Source organism: Schistocerca cancellata, chromosome 9 (genome assembly GCF_023864275.1).
Source record: "Schistocerca cancellata isolate TAMUIC-IGC-003103 chromosome 9, iqSchCanc2.1, whole genome shotgun sequence".
In the NCBI taxonomy this organism is placed as follows: Eukaryota; Metazoa; Arthropoda; class Insecta; order Orthoptera; family Acrididae; genus Schistocerca; species Schistocerca cancellata.
Window position 1 is genome coordinate 509,506,864 of NC_064634.1, and position 19,825 is coordinate 509,526,688.

At 34.1% G+C, this 19,825-nt stretch overlaps 1 protein-coding gene across 2 annotated transcripts in view; it reads left to right on the forward strand.

Moving 5' to 3' along the window:
• Positions 1–14,284: 14,284 nt before the first annotated feature.
• The window catches only part of LOC126100372 (alanine--tRNA ligase, mitochondrial), a 99,341-nt gene continuing 93,800 nt past the window's right edge, over positions 14,285–19,825 (forward strand). Inside the window, exons 1-2 of one of the 2 annotated variants that reach the window (XM_049910981.1) lie at positions 14,285–14,754; positions 19,598–19,771. In XM_049910981.1, coding sequence (XP_049766938.1) covers positions 14,587–14,754; positions 19,598–19,771 — 342 coding nt within the window. In that variant the 5' untranslated portion in view covers positions 14,285–14,586. The remainder of the gene's footprint in view (positions 14,755–19,597; positions 19,772–19,825) is intronic. The other variant, XM_049910980.1, reaches the window with a different exon arrangement.

A 19,825-nucleotide genomic window follows, 5' to 3' on the forward strand; every position in this document is an offset into this window, starting at 1 on the left:
GATTCTAATTTTAAAAAAAGTAATGAAGTTAATTTAGAACAACTAATTTAGAAGACTGTCATAAAAAGCAGTAAGTAAACGATGAAATGAAATGGAAGGAATACAAAGGAAAATATCTGTTTGGTCTTTATTTCATATAAATAATTTAAATATTGGTAGATGTAACCCAATTTTTGTTTCTTGTTATATCGATTTTCAAAAAAAATGAAAGATAAAAAAGCTGAAACTAATGTAAAAACACAGATCAAACAAGTGTTCTTTATTCAATAAAATCGGCCTCATATCCAGTAGATCATGACTGAGAAAGACTAAGCAAACATAAAAATATTATAAGTGAATTAAGTGAAATTTGTGAAAAAGAGAAAATAATCTTACCTGTTCAATTAATACAAATTCCAAAATTTGAGGAAGTTAAATATTTCAAATAATATTTTCATTTGTGATGAAAAATTTGTTGCATATCCATGTATATCCAGACATATATATGAAAACAAGAAAACATGTTAATCTTCTTTTAATTCGAGATTTAAAATTATTCACATTATTGGTGGGTAAAGATACTGTAGAAGGTAAAAAATTAAACTTAAAGATTTTAATAAATCTCTATGATTTTATTTTGTAAATTATGCATATTTCAGTCCTTTGAAAAGATGTTAACACGAGTCAATGAAGTCCTGGAAAAGCTTATATTAATTAATATAAAAATATTTACAGATTTATTTAGTTGTTATTTTAAATATTCTAGCAGCAATTACAAAAATTTTGTTAATATATTGGTTAAGATGTAGTAAAAAATTCGTTGAACTCTTAAAAAAAGAACCTAGAGATATTGGTAAAGTATAAGGTCCAATGATAATGAAATATGAAGATAATATAAATTTTAAAATTTCAAAAATTAGTTTTATTTGTGCAGAATAAAGTAAAAGATCACTGTCATTTAACAGCATATTATTGAGAAAGTGCTCACGAAGATTGCAACCTTAATTATCAAAATACTAAATTTAGTCTAGTTTATATTCATAATTTATTAAATTATGATGTTCATTTGTTTACTAAATAAGTAGCAATATTTCAAGAAGCTATTAATACCATTCAAAATATTGGAAAAATATATATTTCTCTTGGTAAAGAGTTTGTAGGCGCATTAACATTGTGATATTTGGATAGAATTAAATTTATGGCTTCAGGTATTGATAAATTATCTACTAATATTACAAAAAAGCAATGTAGAGAAACACCAAAATATTTTAAAGGTGAGTAATTAGACTCAACAATTAGGAATGGAGTTTATCCTTACAAATGTATGGATTCTGAAGGGAAACTACAAAACAACAAAACTGCCTAAAATGAAAGTTTTTTGATTTGAGACCTAATAAAGAAAATATGTTTGCTGCAGATTATAATTGTGCAAAAAATATGACATTAATTATTTAAGTGAATATACAAGCTTATATAATCAATCTGTTTCAATTTTAGGCTCATATTTTCGAAAATTTAAGAGACATACGTATTAAATGTTATGAACTCCATCCATTTTGGTATTTTACTGCTCCTGGATTATGAGGGGTTCTATGTTAAAAGTGACTAAAATTGAATTAGATTTATTGAACGATGATTTGATTTTATTTCCGAAATAAGGAATTTTAGCAAATATAAAAGATATCCAAATCAAATAATATGTATAGGAACAAATTTGAGCCAGAAAAAAATCAAATTACATATCACATTTACATGTAATAATTTATATGGTTGGGCAATGTTTCAACTTTTACTATTCAGCAATTTCAGTTGGTTAAATCCAAAATCTGCTAAATCTGAAAAATGCTTAAAATATAACATAAAAATAAATATTCTTATATACAGAATGTCTAAAACATACACAAGTTACATAAAGATTTAACCATTAGCACCAGAAGCATGGAATAAATTTTAAGCAACATTGAATACTAGAGACACAAATGTTTTCCATAATAGACATCATACCCCATGTTTAGATCTTTGTTTAAAAATAATGCAGATTCATAGAATCTTATCATTTCAAAAATCAGATTGGTTAAAAAACACATTGATTTTAATATCAAATTGAGAACTGAAGCCAAAAATAATACCGCAAAAAATTTCTATAAGTTAATGAAGAATTTAGCGCTCAGAAAAACGTTAGAAAATATTAGAAATAGACAATATATGAAAATAATAACAGATCCAGAAAACTATATGAAATATGTTTCAAAACCAAATTATAAACATACTACTGTATTTTCAGAAATTGTAGTTGCAGTTCACATAAACAACAATAGTAACATTTAATAAACCAATTTATATGGAAATGAGTTTTCCAGATATCTAAAAAATTAAAATGTATGATTTTCAACATAATATTATAAAACCAAAAGATGGTGAAAATATTGATTTATGTTACATAGACACTCTTTCTTTTATTTAAGACATAAGAACTGAAGATTTTTGTAAAGATATGAGACTGATGATAAACGAATTTGATACAAATGATTATTCAAAAGATAATATGGAACTCCGTAAGTAAATAAAAGAGAAAAACTCTAATGGAATTAAAAATCTGTAAAAAAATGAAATCACTCTTTATGATTACAAAAATTGTTTAGGTAACAAAATGAAACAGTATAGGGTAATGAATTTAAATAGATCATTTAAAAAGAAATTGTATACAGTAGAATGCTATAAAACTGTTTAAAGTAGAGATGATGATAGATGTATTATATTACATGATGGAATTAACAATTCACCAAATGAATATTATAAATTCAACTGAAATGAAATTATAACATTGATTATTGCCGGAATTAAGCAATTGCATACAAGATTAATCCAAAATAAATAATAAAATAAAAAATGAATAAGTTTTTTATTTTTTTCATGATACAGTATTTTTTTATATGTTTCCATATATATACTTTTCAGAGAAATTCTCCACAAAACATTCATCTGTTTGATTATACCGTTCTTTATATTTCTGATTATAGTTACAGCTGTAACTGTATGTAAAAAAATTTTATTCCTCTTTTACAATTCTCCTAAGTTAATGTTTTTCTTCCAGTTATTAATGGAAGTTAGACCGGAAATTTGTTTTCACATTTTCGGATTTTTGTTTTGTTATAAAATTTGCAATTTTCAAAGTAATATGATATATATATCACTTATAAACTCACATGTGAAGTATTTTATTTTATTTTTTGAATATAATCTACACCAGTTGAAAATGTTAAACTTTTTACTTGCATTACTTCAAGGTCTAATATAATGGCTAATTTTTTACATAGAAGGCTGTGGTTTGCTGTGTTATAAAGGCAAAATTACGTGTTTGTCTTGGTAACACTGTCAAAAACAGTATCGTATCACTTCATAGTATAAAGAAGCGTTGTATGTCGAACCATAAGAGGAAGGCTGACAGGCAAAATTATTGATGAACTACAGCAGTATTATGGGACGGCCATTAGAAAAAATACTGAGAATTTGTTGAAAATGAAGCAGGCCATATGGGCTACCTTCTTCCACAGACTGTCAACTGTTGAAACACCAGTACACCACCTTTGCTGTCCTGCATCTGATTCATGGTGCATTAACTGCAATGACCATTACACATACAGCTGTAAACATTCCATCCCAGCAGCAGCCATGGATATCATAGAAACCTGTTTACAGAGACCTGGCAAATCCTGAATTACTGAAGAAGTGTCTGCGCGATCAGACTCGAAATCCCAATGTGTAGTTTAATAATCTTATATAGACTTTCTTACCAAAAAATGTGTTTGTTGGAATGAAGACACTAAAGTGGGGAATCAGTAATGCTTTTAATGTTGACAACATTGGCTGTGTGAAAGTGCTTCAGCATATGGGAATTAATCTTAGAGAAAACTGTATTAGAGAACTGGAATGGATAGACAAGGATCGAATTGATAAAATAAAGTATGCAGCACAGCTGGTCACTAAGGAGTTCAGAAAGAAGAAAAACCTTGGAAAATGATCAAGAGGATGACATGTAGTATGGTACAGGGTGCTTCAAGGTGACTGAAAATAATAAATTAAGCATATATTAAGTGAATTACAGCTGTTCCTAAAAATTTACTTTTTCTGTTGCATTTCCCCTAAATCTCAGAAACCATTTCCAGTACCGTATTCAAATTTTCAGGGAATAACAACATACATATCTTGAGTCTACTGAACTAAAAACATAATGTTATGTATAATTAGTATTATTGAGGATAACATAAAAAATGTACACAAAATTTTATCCATGTAATCAAAAAATTGTATTTCCCAAAGCAGTGGCTGAAGTGCAATTATTGTAGTTCAGTAGACTCAGAACATACAGTTTAATGTCCTGTAAAAGTTTCGTGTCAATGACTTCAGTGGTTCCTGAAATACAAGACAGCCAAATCACTAAATTTAACATTGTCGATATAAGGCACACCAACTCCCATTAACAAATTATTTTATATGTTCATGCATCTACATCTACATCTACATGAGTACTCTGCAATTCACATTTAAGTTCTTGGCAGAGGGTTCATCGAACCACAATCATACTATCTCTCTACCATTCCACTCCCGAACAACGTGCGGGGAAAACGAACACCTAAACCTTTCTGCTCGAGCTCTGATTTCTCTTATTTTATTTTGATGATCATTCGTACCTATGTAGGTTGGACTCAACAAAATATTTTCGCATTCGGAAGAGAAAGTTGGTGACTGAAATTTCGTAAATAGATATCTCGCCGCGACGAAAAACGTCTTTGCTTTAATGACTTCCATCCCAACTCACGTATCATATCTGCCACACTCTCTCCCCTATTACGTGATAATACAAAACAAGCTGCCATTTTTTGCACCCTTTCAATGTCCTTCGTCAATCCCACCTAGTAAGGATCCCACACCACACAGCAATATTCTAACAGAGGACGAACGAGTGTAGTGTAAGCTGTCTCTTTAGCGGACTTCTTGCATCTTCTAAGTGTCCTGCCAATGAAATGCAACCTTTGGCTCGCCTTCCCCACAATATTATCTATGTTGTCTTTCCAACTGAACTTGTTTGTAATTTTAACAGCCAGGTACTTAGTTGAATTGACAGCCTTGAGATTGTACTATTTATCGAGTAATCGAATTCCAACAGATGTCTTTTGGAACTCGTGTGGATCACCTTTCGTTATTTAGTGTCAACTGCCACTTGCCACACCATACAGCAATCTTTTCTAAATCGCTTTGCAACTGATACTGGTCTTCGGATGACCTTACTAGACGGTAAATTACAGCATCATCTGTGAACAACCTAAGAGAACTGCTCAGATTGTCACCCAGGTCTTTTATATAGATCAGGAACAGCAGAGGTCCCAGAACGCTTCCCTGGGGAACACCTGATATCACTTCAGTTTTACTCGATGATTTGCCGTCTATTACTATGAACTGCGACCTTCCTGACAGGAAATCATGAATCCAGTTGCACAACTGAGACGATACCAGATAGGCCCGCAGCTTGATTAGAAGTTGCTTGTGAGGAACGGTGTCAAAAGCTTTCCGGAAATCTAGAAATACGGAATCAACTTGAGATCCCCTGTCGATAGCAGCCATTACTTCATGCGAATAAAGAGCTAGCTGCGTTGCACAAGAACAATGTTTTCTGAAACCATGCTAATTACGTATCAATAGATCCAAAACCGTACTGCAAACCGACGTCAATGATATAGGTCCATAGATCGATGGATTACTACTACTACCCTTCTTAAACACTGGTGCGATCTGCGCAATTTTCCAATCTGTAGGTACAGATCTATCGATGAGCGAGCGGTTGTCTATGATTGATAAGTAGGGAGCTATTGTATCAGTGTAATCTGAGAGGAACCTAATCGGTATACAATCTGGACCTGAACACTTGCCCGTATCAAGCGATTTGAGTTGCTTCGCATCCCCTAAGGTATCTACTTCTAAGAAACTCATGCTAGCAGCTGTTCGTGTTTCAAATTCTGGAATATTCCATTCGCCTTCCCTGGTGAAGGAATTTCGGAAAACTGCGTTCAGTAATTCCGCTTTAGTAGCACAGTCATCGGTAACAGTACCATCGGCACTGTGCAGCGAAGGTATTGACTGCGTCTTCCCGCTTGTGTACTTTACCTATGACCAGAATTTCTTCAGATGTTCTACCAAATTTCGAGATAATGTTTCGTTGTGGAACCTATTAAAGGCATCTCACATTGAAGTCCGTGCCAAATTTCGCGCGTCTGTAAATTTTAGCCAATCTTCGGGATTTCGCGTTCTTCTGAACTTCACATGCTTTTTCCGTTGCATCTGCACAGCATGTTAATGCATTCTGTTACGAAAAAATGGAGTCATATTTTGAACCGAAAATATCAAACTTACATATGACGATAAATAGGTTTTCATATCTATTGACGAAAATAACAATCCATGTATGCAATTTCAGTCTTTCTCAGCGTATTCCACTGATGAATTCTTCTCTGGTTATCAGCCGAATGGTGGCGTCGTCTTATCACAATGTTTCAAAGAGTTTCGTATCCAATATCTTCTGGTGAAGAGTCGGGATGCTGTGTTCTGCATATCTATATAACTAGTTGGCCGTCATCCGCTACTGTAGTCCGGCCGATCACGTTCCTCCAGAAGGCGGTACCACGTCGGTTGTGGTGGGTTGGGCTATGGCGTGGATGGGCATTGTTCCCGGTGGCTATCCAGTCTGTGGGCAGACGCCTCTGCCTTCACATCAGAGAGTTCCCACAATTGATAAAATATGTCAGGAATGGTCCGATCTGAAGGCAGTGGCGTCCGTAGAGAGATTGGATAGCCACTGGTCAAAATTATGATTCTGTATTTATAAAAATAATTAATATTCTTTTAACCAAAATAATGATCTTTATATCGACAGGAACACTTTTAACTGAATCTTTTAAATTTACAGTTAGAAATTTTGATTTACACACTATTTTTATTGTATGGACAGAATTAGTTACTTCCAAAAGTTTGTCAAAAACATTCATCAAAAGATCGAATCAGTAATTTTTAAATTTCTTTTAACATGTTTACCAACAACAACAATTTTTTAGAATAAAATGATAGTTATTGAAATTGTGAATTCCTTGTTCATCCAAGTCAGTAAAGCAAATTCAGTTATTGGTTTATCAAACACTTTATCCTTTAAATATGGAGTTAAAATTGTTTTTGAGAAATAATCTGAAATTTTTAACTATTTTCTTTATGTAAAGTAATTAGTTAGATTAGTTTTACTAAGTTGATTAAAATCTGTTTTGACCTACATAATGATTCAACTGCATTGAATTACTCATATATTCTGATTTAGTAACAAGAGTCTTTAATTCATTAACTAAATTTTGTTTGTTTATGTCATCTTTTATGTCATTTGGATCATTTATCGTCACAGTTTTTCTAACTTTAAAAATAACGTTTCATCTAGTTACTGTAAAGAGACTTTTAATTCTGAAACTGTTTAGTTAAATTATCAATTTTTGTGTCTATAGATGATTGAATATCTTTATAGTTTGTTTCTAACAATTGTAATGATGGTTTTATATTTTTAATACTGATACTAGTTTTTCTGAATTTTTTGATGTATTGTTTGTGCAATATTTCTAATTTTTGTTTCTTGATTTAAAATCTTCAGATTTGAAATTAATTCATTATTAATTTTTGGTTCTAATGACTGAAATTATTTTAATTATTATAAATTGTTATTGAATTTAGTATATAACTTATTTCCAAAAGTGTCCATTCTTTAAATTAAAACCATCAGTGTACATATAATTCAAACATAATACAAGGTGTACAACGTTGCTTCAGGTGTTAGCCTATAGGTGGCGACAATGGTAAGTTTCGGTCGAAATAAATAAATTGCAGACGTCAGGCAGTTAACTTGGACCTTGGTCAACATAACCTCATTCAAACATTAGGCGATTTATGTCTGCATCATAACGTTGTTCTTGATTGAAAATGTCAGTTTAGAAGCCTAATTCTTGTCATTTGCAGTTGGTGTTGCTGTTTTGTTTCAATATGAAGAAAACAGCAGCTGTGTCTCATGAAATGCTCTCAAGTACGTATGGTAAGGATGCTATTAGTGAAAGAACGTGTCGTGAGTTGTTTCAAAGCTTCAATAACTGTGATTTTAACATCCTAGACCAGCACAGTAGTGGAAGAGAGAATGTTTTCGAAGATGCAGAATTGGAGACATTGCTAAGTGAAGACTCACGTCAAACTCAAGAAGAATTGGCACGATTAGTGGGAATGACACAGTAAGCCATTTCAAAACGTCTCAAGACTATGGGCTGATTGACAAAGAAGGAACTCGTGTCCCTTGTGAGCTGAAACCAAGAGACGTTGAACGGCGTTTGTGTGTTTGTGAACAGTTGATTCAGATGCAAAAACGGAAGGGATTTCTACATCGCATTGTAACCGCAGACTCATTACGATAACACTAAATGCAAACAATCATAGGGACATCCCGGCCATCCTTCCACGTTGACGGCCATCCGAATATTCACTTCAACTTTCTACTTCTCTATTTTCTTCAGTACCTTTTAAATATTGTGACTTAAACCTTCGATTCCTTCTTTAACTTGTTCAGTTGTATCAATGACTGGTTGAACTTCTTTTTTAAATTTTTCATAATCTGTTTTTTTTCCATCTTTTAAACTCTTCTTTTAATTCTTCTTTCATGTTTCTATTTCGCTTCGCTTTTATTATAACTTCTGTTCCGTATTTTGAAAACATTTACTAAGGATAAAAAGTACAATAATCATTTTTATTTTACATTCAACATTTATGTTTAACATTTGTATGTTTAACGTTTTGGTGTTCAGCATTTTAATGTTTAACATTTAATATTTAAAAAATTCCTAACTTTTCTCCATATTTAACATTCTAAGTAAATAATGTTATTTTTCCACAACTGCTTGGTCCTATTATTGAACATTGAATAGAATTTGGTAATGGTTTACCATGCTTATTTTTTAATTTTTTCACTAAATTTTACTTTTGTTCCTAAACATTCATTTATTTACATAATTTTTATTAATATAAATGAGTAGGATATTTCAATTGTGCTATAATTCATCTCTACTGAAAAAAAGTATAACTGTTCGAATAAAAGAATCTTATAAAAATGTTTCATTAGTTACTTTTAATTTAACGTTTTTAATTCCAAATATTTCATCAACTAATAATAAATTATACACTAATTAAGGAATAATAGAAATTCCTGTTGGTTAACATAGTTTGGAAAATTTATAAAGATATATTCAATCGCAAAAACCAACTGTACACTTTAAAGAAGATGAAATTATAATTATAGTCCTATTTAACTAATATTACTGCTTCATTTAAAGCAAACACTTGATTTCGAGTATCATTAATTTATGAATGAAATTATCCTATAAATATTCCAATTTTTGATTCTGTTCAAAATTAAATATTACTGTCACTCATGAAAGTGTTAATTTGTTTGACTTCAATGGTGCTTTGTAACAGTAATTTTAAAAATGAATTAGTAAATTTTTTCCTTAAAAAATCACAAACAAAATCGAGAATTATCAATTTTACTCAATTTCCTGATAATGAGAATGCGAAAGATAATTTGCATTTTCCTAACAAAGAAACAGTAATAAATATTAATATTGGTGATGGATGGATACATCCTACGTGTTTACAACTTTATGTGGCATTGGTGGTTCAAATGGCTCTGAGCACTATGGAACTCAACTTCTGAGGTAATTAGTCCCCTAGAACTTAGAACTAGTTAAACCTAACTAACCTAAGGACATCACACACATCCATACCCGAGGCAGGATTCGAACCTGCGACCATAGTGGTCTCCAGACTTCAGCGCCTAGGACCGCATGGCAACTTCGGCAGGCATGGACATTGATGTTACTCGCAAAGATGGAACCGATTTTTCAGCATATGATGGTAAATCGAATATTAAACTAATTGATAATTATGAGTTAAAATTGTTTGATGTTCTTACAGTTAAAAAAGGAAACAATACTTTATCTAGAATAGAACATCACCTCATCTCTATCAAATGAAATAACTATGGAAGGACATTTTCTTAAAAATTATAAAATTAAAAACAAACAAAATGAAGTACTTTGCCAATTGTAATAATGTCGTGGATTTTGTAAGGATTTTAGAGAAATAATTTGGGAAGGAGACTCAACAATAGTTTTGACTTGGAATAGAAAAGATCAACAAGTTTATATTCTTCGATGGGCTAGTAATAGTGATAATAGTACACTTCGAAAAGAAGGAAAAACTGTTGTATAAAGTTTAGAAATTCGTGTTCCTGATGTTAAAGATGAAGCAGAATACTCGTTTGAAGTAGGCCAAGGAAGTCTGAAAAATCCAGAAACTCCAATATCTTTCTTCAAATTACAAACAACTGAATTTGCTGGATTAAATGGAGAAAGAAATTTTGCACTCGATAATACTAATTACTGTAATTCTACTAAATTTGACATGCCTTACATTATTTTCACTGTTTTCCAAACTAATCGAAAAAATAATCAATTAAATTATTGTTTATTCCATCATGTTAAATTGCATAATATCTATGTGAAAAATGGAAGAAATGAAGTATTTCTTCAAGAACTATGGAATCTTGATTCACTGAATGTCTTTTTAAACCTTATGATGCTCTTAGAAGTTTTAAAAGACTAACACAATAAAATAACAATGTAAATGTCAATCGATTCAATTTTATTCAAAATTAGCTTATGTATGTCGTGAGTATGACTACATGAATAAGTATCTCAATTATTCAAAAAACAACAGTGAAATTATTTGCAAATGGTTCAAAATGGTTCAAAAACTGGTTCAAATGGCTCTGAGCACTATGGGACTTAACATCTATGGTCATTAGTCCCCTAGAACTTAGAACTACTTAAACCTAACTAACCTAAGGACATCACACAACACCCAGTCATTACGAGGCAGAGAAAATCACTGACCCCACTGGGAATTGAGCCCGGGAACCCGGGCGCAGGAAGCGAGAACGCTACTGCACGACCACGAGCTGCGGACGAAATTATGTGCATTTTTAATAAAAATATACCAAATGATACAATTGTGTATGTTATTATGTGTGGTAAAAAGAATTTAAATTATGACTCACAACATAGAATTTTAACTGAAATTTTTTAATAACATGAATAAACAAAAAATTTAAGATGATATAAAAGTGTTATCCTTGTTTTTTCATTCCTTTTGAAATATTTTCAGAAAGATCGTGAATATAAAAAGTGAATAATTTTAGATTTTCAAAAACGTTTGATAAACGTTTTAATTTTCGTTAACCTAATTTTTTATGTAAATAAAAGCAAACGAAAACGATGAAGAAAGTGGACATCACAGTGGTAGTAATGGTTGTGCAGAAGTGTTCACCAAATTGTCAGAACTTAGAAAAAGATATTTTATAGTACTTCAGAAGGTGAAATATTTTAGTAACTAAATATGGTGAAAAAGTTTTAGTATTCTTAGGTGATAAATATAAAATTACTCTTGCCAATCGTTATATTAAAATCTTTTCAGGAGACACTGATAAATTATAGAAAATTACTGGACTAAAATTTGTTTATCAAGGTATAAAACAAAATGAATGTTATTGAAGTTGAATAATGTTAGATTTTTTTGTATTTTTTAATTTTTTATTTAAATGAAAATTTCGTTTGGAGATATAAATTTTTAAAATGGGGAAACAAAAAACAAAAATCTTGGTTTTAAATCTGAAAATTAAAAAAAATGTCCTCTCTGCACCAGGATTTTCATAAACATAGCCCTCGTGTTGAAAGGTATTTCACATGACTGCCAGTCTTCCCCCACCCCCCCCCTCCCCCCAGTGAATCCGCAGACATCCCAGTCTTAGTCGATAGATTGAAATCGCCTTCAACTAGTATCACATGATCTAGGTATTTACTCGCTATTGACTGAAAACTTTCTCTGCATCGCTGTAGAACTCCCATAGCAGAATGGAAATCATATGGGCAGGTGTGAAGATTAGAGTGAAGGTTATGGCATTAGAGTTGTAACGAGAGTTAAATACGAGGAAGACAGAACTGAAATGTTGGATCAGATAGTAGATTTCGCACAGGGATGAATCAGAGTCCACAAAAACATACATGTAAGAAATAACACACAGAGATGGAAACGATGTGTGCAATGACAAACTAATCAACAGCTGATCTGTAAATATCATCTGCAGACATGTCACTCTTCCAAGACTGTAGAATCTTATTGTATTCTTTGGCACAGGCATTTCGAATACCTAATTTTTAGTTTAACAACTGTGAGAGCTATTTCTTGCACATAATCCACAATTTATACAATGCCTAATATCACAAATTATACGAGTTGCTTTTTTTGTTACATATATTAAGTTTATTTATTTATTCATCCAAAAACCTTGAAAGGTTTGGGATTTGTTATTGATTTGCAAATATTGCCCCCTCCCCCCCCCCCTGCACTCGCACACTATTGCAGAAAATCAAACAGAGTTTGCTATTCTGTTCTTGTAGTTCCAGAAGCTGCGAAAATGTACCTGCCGACCATGGCTTTCATTTTTTTTTCAGTAATAAAGAACACAGCAAGAATTGCTCCTGATAACTGCGACAGAATTGTCGTTTTTCGAAATACAGTCCTGGGCGCAATGGTGGTAAGAAACTGCCACAGCAAAGTAAATCCAAGCTGATCTTTTCTTCGCATGACAAAAGTTGCTGCTCTTAAGTTGGGCCACTAAAAACTGGGAGTTCACATATATAACTGCATTGCAATTGCTGTATGCCATTACCTGTGGCGATACTTGTGTTGCACGTGTGAACCTGTCGTTAAGCCAAGTTCACACAGGGATCTAATGTGGTGCTACAGCTTGTGGCTTGCTGTAGTGGCATCGTGGCTACCGTTCAGACAGGACCCCATAAATTCTACGTAGTTGCACAGCTTTCAATATGGTATCAATTGAAATCAAATGGGCTGTTATAAATGTTATAGTGCAAGTTATGACCTTAGAGCTGTGACAAGAGTTAAACACGAGGAAGACGAGACCCAAGTTCTGCATCCTGCAATAGACTTCGCACATGGATAAATCAGGGGAAACAAACACATTTATAAAAGAAATAACACTCAGAGACGAAAATGCTGTCAGCAGTGGAAAATCAACCAACAACTGGCATGTAATGGAATGTAAATATCATCGACAGAAACGTCATTCTTCCAAGATTTTAGAATCTCATTATATTCGTTGAAACAGGCGTTTCGAATACTTATTTTTAATATAACAGCTGCCACATCATAATCTTTAACTATTTTCCTGCGTTTAACCCACGATTTATATAATGCTTGGTCTCAAAAATTACGAAGGATATACGACTCGCTTTTTTAGCTAAATATATTAAGTTTCTTTATTTATTCAATAATCTTTTAAGGTTGTAGGATACATCACACACACACACACACACACACACACACACACAGTGCTGCATAAATGAAACACACGTTGCTAGCCTTGTAGTTCTAGTAGCTGCGAAAGAGTACCTGCCCAACCTTATTTTCACTCTTTTCAGAAATGAAATAAAAAGAGCTCTGAAATCGAATGGTATTCGGCAGCAATTACACCATCATAACTGCAACAGAATGGTCGTGTTTAGAAATACTGCCACCAGGGAGCGGTGGTTGTAGGAAAGTGGCGCAACGAAGTACAACCAAGCTGAACTTTTTGTGGTGTGACAAAAGTTGCGTCACTAAAAACTGATCGTTCGCACTTGCAACTGCAGTATGCCATTAGCTGTGGGACACTTTTGTTGCGTGTGTGAACCTGGCTTTAGTCTTTCATGTGATATTACAGCCTGTTTCATGACTGTGTCGTGCTTCTTAATCAAAGTAGTAACGAGTGACAGAAGATTCAAATGCGTTTCTTCATTTATCCTTAGATAATCAACCCAGTCACCTCATTAAGTATGGAAAATACTATTTTCGCTTTTTTTAACCACTCTTTACTCCACGTATCATGTTTCCTCTTCTGCTTTCCATAAAATAGAGGCAAAAGGCTGCCAGTCACCACGTCGTCGCCTGAGTTCGACATCCTGTGGTATAAAGAAACTGAAGCTTGGAGAAGCATGCATGAGCTTGTGGATGCGCGAGGAATGTTTCTGTACGTGTGACAACAGCTTGTGGATGCAGTATAACGTGTTTTGTCTCGTTTCCCGCCGTTGGCGTTGCTGAATGATCGCTGGTATTGTTGGTAGTGAAGTACTTTGGTGTATTATTGTTTATTTCTTCGTGATGTTTTTACAGTTGTTCGTAGAGATATAGAGAAGTAGAAAGGCATGTTGGCGCACTTAGGCGGCAGATGTAGTTTTGTAATGGATTTGCAGAAGAAATGATCTTGGATGTTAACAGTAGTAAACTATTGCACAGAGAATGCTGATGCCTCACATTCAAGATGAGGGATTCCGGATAATATCACTAAAGACGCAAAGTGTTCGAAACAATTTTGATAGTCTATCTCCCGAGTCTACTTGAAAGTTTTCCCAGACATTTCGTGCAATGATTTCACACAGTCGCTATTACAGCAGCTTGCCCACCTGCAAGACTGCGAGAGAAATGTTTATGAACTACTTTGTCAGGGGTCATAATCATAAGCACATAAGGTCTAGTCCTGTTGTACCTTTTTGTGATCCAACTGTTCCATTTGTGAACGCAGGGATGAATCAGGTAGCGTAGTTTACTCTGCTCTTCCTATAATTGTTCTTTTTGTTGCCCATGTCATGACTTAGCATCCTAATCCTACGACTGAATACAATTAAATGCACTATTTCTGTGACATTATTGAACAGCTTCTTTTCTTGCAACTGGAACACTTTGCATGTCATGAAAATGAAATAATCATTTTGCTAGTTTCTTGTGCTATACCTGGACGATGTGGTAATTGTAAAATTATATATTTTTAACTTAACTTGTATTTTGAATAAGTTATTTTATTCAGAGTAAGTGGTACTTGCAGATTATTTTGCACTGAAGTTTATCATTCATTGTTTTAAAACAGTTGAAGACCATACTTGAAGATGTGTAATACACAGTCGTTGTGTTGTCAGGTGCTTCGTCAGTATAGCTGCTAGCCGAGCTTCAGTTGAAATATGCTGAATGTCTATTATTTTTTCCTCAAATAATAAAACGAAAATACACATTATGTTTTGTGCACTGTTGGAATTCAGGATTCTGTGTAAGTCTCACTATTGCTATATTATCAACCTTGAGGACTGGAATTTGTCAGGTTTCTCACTCATCTAGACAGTCTAGGTAGATACATTATTTTGTTAGGAGCTTCAGTTACAGTTACAAACTCATCAGTTGAAGATATGGCATCATTAACTGCTTTTGGGTGAGCCAGGATATAGCTTCACCTGCATGTATAGATGTTGAGCGACCAGTTTTGTTGCACATTCTCCAAAGTTCACATAAATGTAGCTATCTATTATACTACTGCCCAGATCTGGATGACAGATTATATCCAGCTCACATATAACAGCGACATGGGAGAATATTCGTTGTAGTCTTGCTACATTTTCCATTCATATTAAGTCAAGTGCTAGAGATGGGAAACACACTGGGAGTGAAATTGGTTCTCTTTCCAAGCATCAGGCACATTGATCTCCAACTACTGTTCCATAGGGAAAGTTATTATTTTGTTTTTTTCTGGTTTCAGTAGGTGTTGAAACAGATTCGCGAGAATTCAAACTCTCTAGAACATTGCTTGCATAAGCTTGTGGATTTATCTTGACTGCTCAAGCATCAAAGTGTTTAGTCCCAAATCCGAGGAAATACGACACAGGTTACATGATGATCTTGAATTCAGTTTTCAGCTCTTCATTGAACTCTCGGCCATCTCGGTGATCACTTACCATAACCAATGTACTATTTGCATAAAAAATGATCAATGGTTCTTTGTCGCTTTCTTTCTTAAAATCTAGGTATGGTTCCGTATCATTTGCCCTGAAACCTGTTGGTGATAGAGATGTTCCAAAACGTGTATTCCACTATCTTGGTGCTTCCCTATGTCGATACAAATTCACCTAATTTGCAAATTCTCCAGGTGCCATCATCTTAACCTTCTGGTTGTTGTATATAGATTACTTTATAATTTCCACACAAGAAATCATCAGACACATCAGTTTATATCAGATGCATCTTCTCTGTTGCAGAAACACTTAATATTGAACGCATTGTGCTCATCTTAACTACTGGACTGAAAGAGTATACACCACAGTGTTGGTTAAACCCCTTAAAGAAAAGTCTTCTTTCAGCATTTCCATCAGGATTAACCCTTACACAAAATACTTACTTGGATAGTATGTCTCTTACTCATTTTGGTAGCAAATTAATTTCCATGTCTCATATTATTGTAGTGACTTCATTTCATTTGCCATAGCTTGCTTCCAATAAATACTTCATGTATTATGGACAGCTTTTTTCATATAACTCAAGATTTCATTTTGTTCTGTTACCCATTACATTACCACTGCCATTCGGTTAACTATTACAAAACTGAGCGAAGTGGTGTAGTGGTTAGACACTGGACTCGCATTCGGGAGGATGATGGTTCAATCCCACATCCAGCCATCCTGATTTAGGTTTTCTGTGATTTCCCTAAATCGCTCCAGGCAAATGCTGGGATAGTTCCTTTCAAAGGGCACAGCCGACTTTCTTCCCCGTCCTTCCCTAATCTGATGAGATCGATGACCTCGCTGTCTGGTCTCCTTCCCCAAACAACCCAACCCAACTATTATAAAGTAATGAAGACTTCATTAATGTGGAAAGATTTCACAGTTGTTAGGGTGAATAAACAGTTGCTCTTTTGTGTTACCAGCACTGTCGTCTTCAGTCTCAGATTTATCGAACTTTTCTTTGCCTGAGTTCATCTCATCTCTAACTTATTGAGATGAGATGCTTACTTTCCGAGGTTATTTTACTTAACATCTCGCAATGGTAATTTGACTGATTCTTGACACAGCTTCCTGGCCTTTCGCAAAAGATTATATCTCTGGTCAAAATAACTTTGTTTTCTTCTATTGTGATTCTGTACCTCTCATCATCATCATCATCATCATATCCCACAAGATATAACTTTACAGCTCTCTTATCCATTTTCTGTGTTCTTTGAACTGGGATGCGGGTATTGCATATGGATCCCATTCTCAAAAATGTTTTGTTCTTACTCAACCACAACTCAAAATGATTACTTCCGTCCACAGATATTTTTTCAGTTGGATTTAGTATATACACTGACACCCCAAACGATTCTGCCCTCATAGTCACAACAAAATAACCTTTTTTATTTGAGAACTTGCAAGTTATTGCCATTTCCACTATAGTTCACATCTCACTAACATTTTCACCATTCTGTTTTGGTTGGTTGGTTGATTTGGGGGAAGGGACCAAACAGTGAGGGCATCGATCTCATGGGATTAGGAAAGGATGGTGAAGGAAGTCGGCCATGCCCTTTCAAAGGAACCATCCTGGCATGTGCCTCGAGCGATTTAGGGAAATCACAGAAAACTTAAATCAAGATTGCCGGAGCGGGTTTCAACCATCGTCGTCTCAAATGCCAGTCCAATGTGCTAACCACTGCACCAACTCGCTCAGTCTGTTTTCCTCTGTAGGTTGCTATTAGCCTCTGAGTAACATCTGTTACATACAGTGTATCCTAAATTTCCTGCTACAGAATTCTCCACAACTGTCATTTCGATGGTCCAGTGTCTTTGTAAGTTAAATAACATGTTTTAGAACGTCTTTTATTTAGGATTTTTGTCTTACGAAATAGCAATACTGAAATTTCAAGTTGCTATTCTTGAAATTAGTCATATATTTCTTCTATTGAAAAAGATGTTAAGAGCCCACAGATTTCTGCTGACATCAGTTCACCTGATTTGGTTATCTTTTTGAAACATCTAGAGTAGTGAAAAGCAAAAATTGAAACACCATTCGTTATAAGAGTCAAATTACACAAAAAATGAATACAACCAAACAAAATAGCTATCCCTCCTACTGTCTCCAAAACATCCAGTCCTAGATATAAACCATAACAAACAGAAAAATGTTTAAGAATGTAATACTTCTTACCCTCTCTCTCCCAATCAGTCACTGACACCGGTTTCCGGGGCACTAATCAACACAGGTGAACGATAACAAAAATAAGAGGTGAAATGAATGATATCAGAAATCGCCTGCTGAGATTCATTGGACCAGATTCCCTGCCGAATCACTTGTCATAACCTGTCATCTCAACAGAATTTGATGAAATTATTACTGCTATGCTGCAGCCATTTTCATAGGGCTTTCCACTTTCTTCAGTTTTAGCACATTCCACCAACACATACTTCTGAAGAGAAGTTGTTATACTCAGAATGCCATGCATCTCCTTCATCAGTGGTGACTTTACAAAAACTTCACTATTGGATCCATTGCACAACCAATACATGCAGTGACCTTGTATAAATAACAGACTCTTCTGTTATCGATATTTACCACAACAGGGTGGATCTCAAGCAACATGCTTACTCCAAAATCCTCAAAATAGTACACCAAAACTCAAATACACTGTCCATATATGGTGTCATGTTCCATGAAATCCTTTCATCATGAGTCTAAGCTGATGACCAGTAGCACACACTTCATTAATGCAGTTAAACATAAATAGTCTTAGATATGTTAATTCCAACAAACTGTAGCCAGCCGTTGTGGGCGTGCGGTTCTAGGCGCTTCAGTCTGGAACCGCGTGACCGCAACGGTCGCAGGTTCGAATCCTGCCTCGGGCATGGATGTGTGTGATGTCCTTAGGTTAGTTAGGTTTAAGTAGTTCTAAGTTCTAGGGGACTGATGACCAAAGAAGTTAAGTCCCATAGTGCTCAGAACCATTTGAACCAACAAACTGTACTGCAACAACCTGATCTCATTCTGGGTCTGAATACATCCCATTTCTGTCAAACCTCAGTGTGGAAAATTCTTAAGATAAATGTGTACCATATACCAACTCTGGTCACTATTTTAGACAACAGTCATAGTGCAGGAAAATAGCATTGCAAACCCACAATGATACTGTATTTAAAAACAAAATGTTAATAATCGTGTGTGGCTGGTCTCTTCAATTTCATTCTTTTAAATGGTTCGTGTAACTCCTGTCACTACAGTAAGAAACCATGATTGAATTTCAACAGTGCATATTTCCACACTTCACCACATTGTCATAATTTAAGTGATACATTATTCATTGTATGAGTCTAAAACTTTTGTTCTCTCTCTCTCTCTCTCTCTCTCTGACTTACTTTGGACAAATATGAATGTATGTGGGAGCAATTCATTTACCTACTGTAGCAGCGAGCTTAAATTATTCATAAACATCTAAATCTACTGTTGAAGTGTAAGATATGGTTCATTGCCAACTAAACAGAACATTCCTTGAGCTCCCAAACCTAATTGCATTTACTAGTAACACTTTTTTCTACCCCATTCACCAAATGAAGACCACAATGCAATATTCATGTTCCTCTTTCCTTTATAGTTCAAAGGAATATTCTTGGGCCAGATAGCACCTCCTTGCTTAAGGGCAGCTAATAGTCAAAAGTGTATACGTGTTGGTGGAAAACACAATGATTTGCATGCAGTTGGTGCTGATGGACATCATCATACTTTTTTTGAAATGCTTGGAAACTGGTCATTTGGTGATTATTTCAAGGTACCTCTTACGTGTAAAATATTGTAATTATAACATTATTTGTATGCTGTAGTT